Source organism: Stegostoma tigrinum, chromosome 35, assembly GCF_030684315.1.
Source record: "Stegostoma tigrinum isolate sSteTig4 chromosome 35, sSteTig4.hap1, whole genome shotgun sequence".
NCBI lineage: Eukaryota > Metazoa > Chordata > Chondrichthyes > Orectolobiformes > Stegostomatidae > Stegostoma > Stegostoma tigrinum.
In genome coordinates, this window is record NC_081388.1 from 2782690 (window position 1) to 2788090 (window position 5401).

The 5401-nt window shown below is 47.8% G+C and overlaps 1 protein-coding gene across 1 annotated transcript; it reads left to right on the forward strand.

The window, feature by feature from the left end:
- The first annotated feature begins 456 nt into the window (after window positions 1-456).
- LOC132206316 (zona pellucida sperm-binding protein 3-like) lies at window positions 457-3025 on the forward strand. The gene is made up of 8 exons (XM_059639908.1): window positions 457-681; window positions 1456-1571; window positions 1666-1769; window positions 1862-2039; window positions 2123-2249; window positions 2329-2417; window positions 2501-2622; window positions 2904-3025. Exons 1-8 carry the CDS (start codon window positions 457-459, stop codon window positions 3023-3025), a joined length of 1083 nt encoding a protein of 360 aa, XP_059495891.1.
- Window positions 3026-5401: the final 2376 nt, after the last annotated feature.

Consider the following 5401-nt stretch of genomic DNA (forward strand, 5'->3'; position numbering starts at 1 on the left):
ATGATTTTACTCAGGGGGCCACACCATGAGGACTTGTGGAGCTGAATGCAGTCAGGTGACAGCACAGCAACTCCCAGGCATTCCTATTGGTCCAAATGGAACAGGCCCTCCTGGTCAGAAATCCATGAGTTTAGTCAGTGCTGGAAATTGTAGTGACTGGGGCTGGTTCATTGGTTCAATGTTTCTGCTTCTGGTCTGATTGGTGTCAGGTGAGTGCAGGTTGTGTGTATAAAAGGAGCTGGGTGGGGGCTGGAAGGGATGCTTGAGTTGTTTGGGATCATGTGGGATTTTGTAGTGAGGGGTTTGTTCCCTGTGCTGGTGTTGGTTGGAGCTGTTTGTTGCTCTGAAACTTGGCAACAGTTTCTGAGCCAGAGGTATCCATGGAGAATAGTGAGAGCCACTCCTGTACCTGAGAGAGTCCCTCCTCATGGGGGTCCCACTGGTTCCAGTTTCAGAATGTCTGAGGGTGGGAGTGCGTCTCCACTGCAGACTGTGATGGTGCAGTGTGGAGAGCACAAGCTGTTGGTCAGGGCCCAGTTGGATTTATTTGGAACAAGGCACCTGATTAAAGCTGCTGACCTGACCCTGGGGACAGCAGGTTGTCGGCCGACCAGGATTTACCCTGAGAACCACACTGTTCTCTTTGACTATGGGCTGCATGAGTGTGGCAGCAGGCTGCAGGTAATGAGTCCTCCCATACTTGAAAGTTTGGGCTGGTTGCTGATGCTCACTGTAACCACTGCTTGGATATAATTGGTCTTGAGTGGTCTCTACTTTAACAACCTGTAAGCTATCCTTATATTCTGACTGGAATTGGGTTTTTGCTGCTGCCCATTTTTGGTGTTCTGCCATCTTCTGTTTCCTCTTTGCTTCTAGCTCATTCCCCTCAGTAAGACACATGTGAATGTTGAGTTCTTTCAATACAGTTCCCAATAGTTCTTTCTTGAGTCTAAGATGGGTTGAAATAATGATCATGGAATTGAGTGCTGCACTGTTGACTGTCCCTGATGTTGGAATGAATGCACTGATTGGAATATGGACACAGAACAACTTCCATTTTTCCAGACGGCCAATGCGTGTTTTCACTTCCTTTTTTCTGTCCTAACTTGGTAGGACCCAAATGCCTGTCTCTTCATGATCTCTCTTTTAACTGCACCCCATTCATCCTGAATGCCCATGTTCCTGTCCCTCATCATGATTTCACTCCAGAATAAATCAGTGCTTTGACCAGAGTGTTCAGCCTCTGTTAGAGCATTCCAATGATTTGGAGTTCCTTGTTACGTTGATCCTGTATGACTGACGACTGACTCCTGACCTGTGAGTAGCACTCCAGCAGTGCCAGGAGGAAACTACATCTTGGCACTTGGGTCCCAAAAGAGATGATGTCATTGTGAGCCCTGTGTTGACCCTCCTCATTTCAGATCATTGCTCATTCCTTAACCTGGTGTCTTTCAGATGATGGGAGATTTTCTGATCTACACCACCCACTTGACACACATCCCAAAGAATCCTGGGTCTGTCATTGTGAGAACTAACGGAGCTGTCATTCCCATTGTGTGTCGGTATTTCAGGTGAGAATCTTTACTCGCTTGATCAATATTATTCCCAAGCACAGTTGTTACCTGACCTTGTCCTGAGATGGTTACCTTGTCGCCCTTCCCCCAGGAAGGGCAATGTGAGCAGTAACTCCATCAAGCCCACCTGGATCCCATTCAGCTCCACCAGGTCTGCAGAAGGGCATCTGTCCTTCTCCCTGCGTCTAATGAATGGTATGTGATGGCTGGCTGGGGAGGGATCTCCTGGTGTCACTCACTGGGGGTTGTACCCCCCTGTCTCCAACCCTTGTCCTCTTGAACTTCAGGTGACTGGCTTACAGAGCGCACTTCCACTGTCTACTCCCTGGGAGACCTCATTCACATTGAGGCATCTGTTTCAATGGACAACCACATGCCCATGAAGCTGTACATTGACCGCTGTGTAGCTACACTGAGCCCAGGCAAGGACTCCAGCCCCAGATACAGCATCATTGACTACAATGGGTAAGGAGCTCTCTGCTTTCTCCAGCTGCTTCCATCTCGATGACTTCACTCCATTCACTTCATGTACCTTTGTTCACCTGCAGTTGCCTCGTGGACAGCAAAGCTGAGGACTCCCTTTCAACCTTTGTGTTGCCGGGAGACCGGCGGGAGCCGGACAAGCTCAGGTTTGACCTGGATGCCTTCCGCTTCTATGGAGATGAGCGTTCCTTGGTAAGAGCAAGCTGCTGATTAGTCACTCTACTCAATGGGCAGAAGCCAAACACTGACTTGTGCTGAATGTGTCCCTCAGATTTTAATCACCTGTCACCTGAGAGTTGCTGCAGTGGGTCAGGGAGATTCCAGGGACAAAGCTTGTACTTTCCAGAAGCTGCACAAGATGTGAGTGTCACCCACTCCCTGTCCCTTCATGATGTTGCAGAGATGTGATGCACCATGTGGTTGATGGGCTGTTTCTCGTTTAGCTGGACCCCACTGGGGGAATCGACCAGTGACATTTGTGCCTGTTGCCATGTGGGGAACTGTGGTAGCACAAGGGAGATCACGTTTCCCTCCAGAGGCAGGAGAGACCTTGGACTTGAAGCTGGTAGGTCACTGACCCACTGGGGGCTATATCCCATTTTCCCTGACCCTGACCGTACTGTTTGTTCCTGCAGAGAGTGAAGCTGGATTGAGGTGGGAGGGTGAGGCCTCAGTTGGCCCCCTGCTCATTCTGGATCCTGAGCTGACCAGCCTGGCAACTGAGCCCCTGACTGAGGTTGAGCAAAGGATGCAGGAGATGTCTCCAGGCGGTGAGTTACCTGACTGCTAGTTTCCCTCTTTGTCCCAGTTTCCCTCAGTAACCATTGGTTTCTCCTTGTTGTGTAGGTGTGCAGTCTGAGCTGGTTGTGATGTTGTCCCTGACAGTGACGGCTGTCTCCCTGGTCTCTGCCTCATTGATGGCCTTGTTCATTTACAGGAAACACAAGCAAACTCCTTTCACCTCATGAAATGACCAATAAAGCAGTTTTTCTTTGAATTGTCTGTTCAGACCTCGTTTTTATTTTTCCATCCTCACGGAATTTTTTAGTATTCACAGAGGATTTCTAGTTCTGATTTTGGCATTGACTCCCACAGTTAGGTTTCTCTTGTATCCCCTGGAGATTGAGCTTTCTTTTAACCTCTTGTGTTAAGCTTTGGAGGAATTATTTTCAAGGCTTACATCAAACTGTAACTGCAAACAATAACTTGTAAACCACCTGGTATTTGGTCCCTTTTCAGTATTTAGGGAAAGCTTGTGTTAACTATGACTATGCCCAAATTTGAGGAGGGCACATGGCACTTGCCCCTTGAGTACATCAATAAACAATTGTCTGAGGGAAACATCTGTGTTTAACCCTGAAATAGGCTGAACTGTCAGGTTGCCCTGAGGGGCCCATCTTTTTTCCAAGATTTCCTGAGCAGAGCACAACCTGCTCGCACTTGCTTATTCTCAATCGAACCCTGATGTCACCTGGCAGGGCTGGTGGGTATGAAGGCTTTGTGACTATGCCACACTTCTCCCCTGGTGGTCATCTGAAACTGCCTGCTGTGCCTCTTGTGGTAAAGGAGGGTGTAGCTGACTGTGAACACAAGTTGGCATTCAGAGAAACGAATTCTCAATTTCGGTAGGAAATGCTGAGGAGGTCAGTTCTCATGAACGCAATGTGATGTGTAGCTGAGAAGACAGGTATCTGATCTGCCCTGACTGGTGTCTGAAGACTCAGTGGAAAAAGCTTTCTGGCCAAATGCGTCTAACTCCCCTTTTGCTCAGGGCTCGATGTTAAATGGAATGACTGCTCATAGTCAGTGGGAGACTGAGCAAGTTGTCCTGTGTCACTGTAGCCATGACATGGAGTGCTACGTTTTGTACCTCAAATATTCAGCAACTAAGTAGATAAATTGTGGCCAAAACACCATTCTGTTAATATAACTGACCTAACCGCCCTCACCTGGTAGCCTCTCTTTTGGAAGAGGAAGTTTGACACTTGGTGGGTTTAATCCATGTTGCATTCTGACTCTTGGCAGCATGATCTGAGGGGTTGGGAAAGTGCATTTTACGGAAGGCACTGAAACAAGGTCTACAGGCCTCAATACTGTTGTTGTCTTTGTATTTCAGTTGTGCAGCCTGATGTCTGACCGGAGTATGCCAGCTGTGGTCAGGGCATGTGTTAAGCAAGTGTCTGTCTGATGTGGGTGAGGGCTGTTAGTGATTTGAGGGTTACAAATCTGTTTCCTTTAGGGAAGCGGTTCAAATTCCACGAAAGCCTGAGTACCAGATTCCATGGGTTTGAGCTGAGAGCTTTGATTCCTGTGGCAAGGTCCTCAGTAAGAGGGGAGGGTCTGGGGGCAAGGTGGCTCCACAGATCTGTTGTTGGGGGACATTGGAGAGCAATTTCCTGAGATGAGGGGAACATCAATGAACGTGGAGATCAGGAAGGGGAAGTTGTGGCCAGCGGTTTTAACGAAGGGAGGATGGATGCAAGATGTGTGCCCAAAAAAAGGTTGCGGGTGCGGGGTGTGTAGGGAGATGATAAAATGGGGAGGACCTCTTTAACTGGCACCACACTGAGTCTTCTGCGTAGAGGGACTGCACTGTTAGCTCCAGAGTTATCCTTTGTCTAAGCTTTTTTTAAATGTGAAGGTACCTTTCTGTCCAGACTTGAGCTCCATCTACAGTACTGAATTCCAACATCCCCAGGAAATGCACCTAACTAGGTTAGGTACAGAGTGCAGTTCCACGTTCCCTGTTCAGACAAGGGTTCAAGAGCAGGTACTGCATGTGTTCATCTGGTATAATGCTGTTTCAAACTGCTCCCTTGACTGTCTCCCTATTAACTATATTGCTAGTTTGGGAAGCAGTTTAGCAAGGTGAACTATTAAGGAGGATAATAACACTCTTCCTTGTGATTTGGACAACTAGAATAAGTGGGTAAATAGTAAAGCGAGTACAACGTGGATAGAGATGAGGTTATCCACTTTGGAAGCAAAAACAGGAAGGCAGGTTTCTATCTGAATAGAAATAGAATGGAGAACAAGGGTGGGCGTGATGAATCCTGTGTCTTTTGACACCAGTTGCTGCAAGTCTGCATCAAGATTCAGCAGGTGAAGACAATCAATGGTATGTGGTCCCTCAGTGTTTAATGACAGAATTAGAGCTGCCTTGTTGCAAATATACAGGGCCTGCGTGGTCATCTGTGGAGTACTGTGCACAGGTATTGTCTCCTTTCCTGAGGAAAGGTGTACTGGCAATGGCGGGGAAGGCAGCCAAAAGATTTACCACAAGATTCCTAGCTCTGCAGAGTTGAGGAAAGAGAATGAACCAGCTAGAACTAGATTAATTGGTG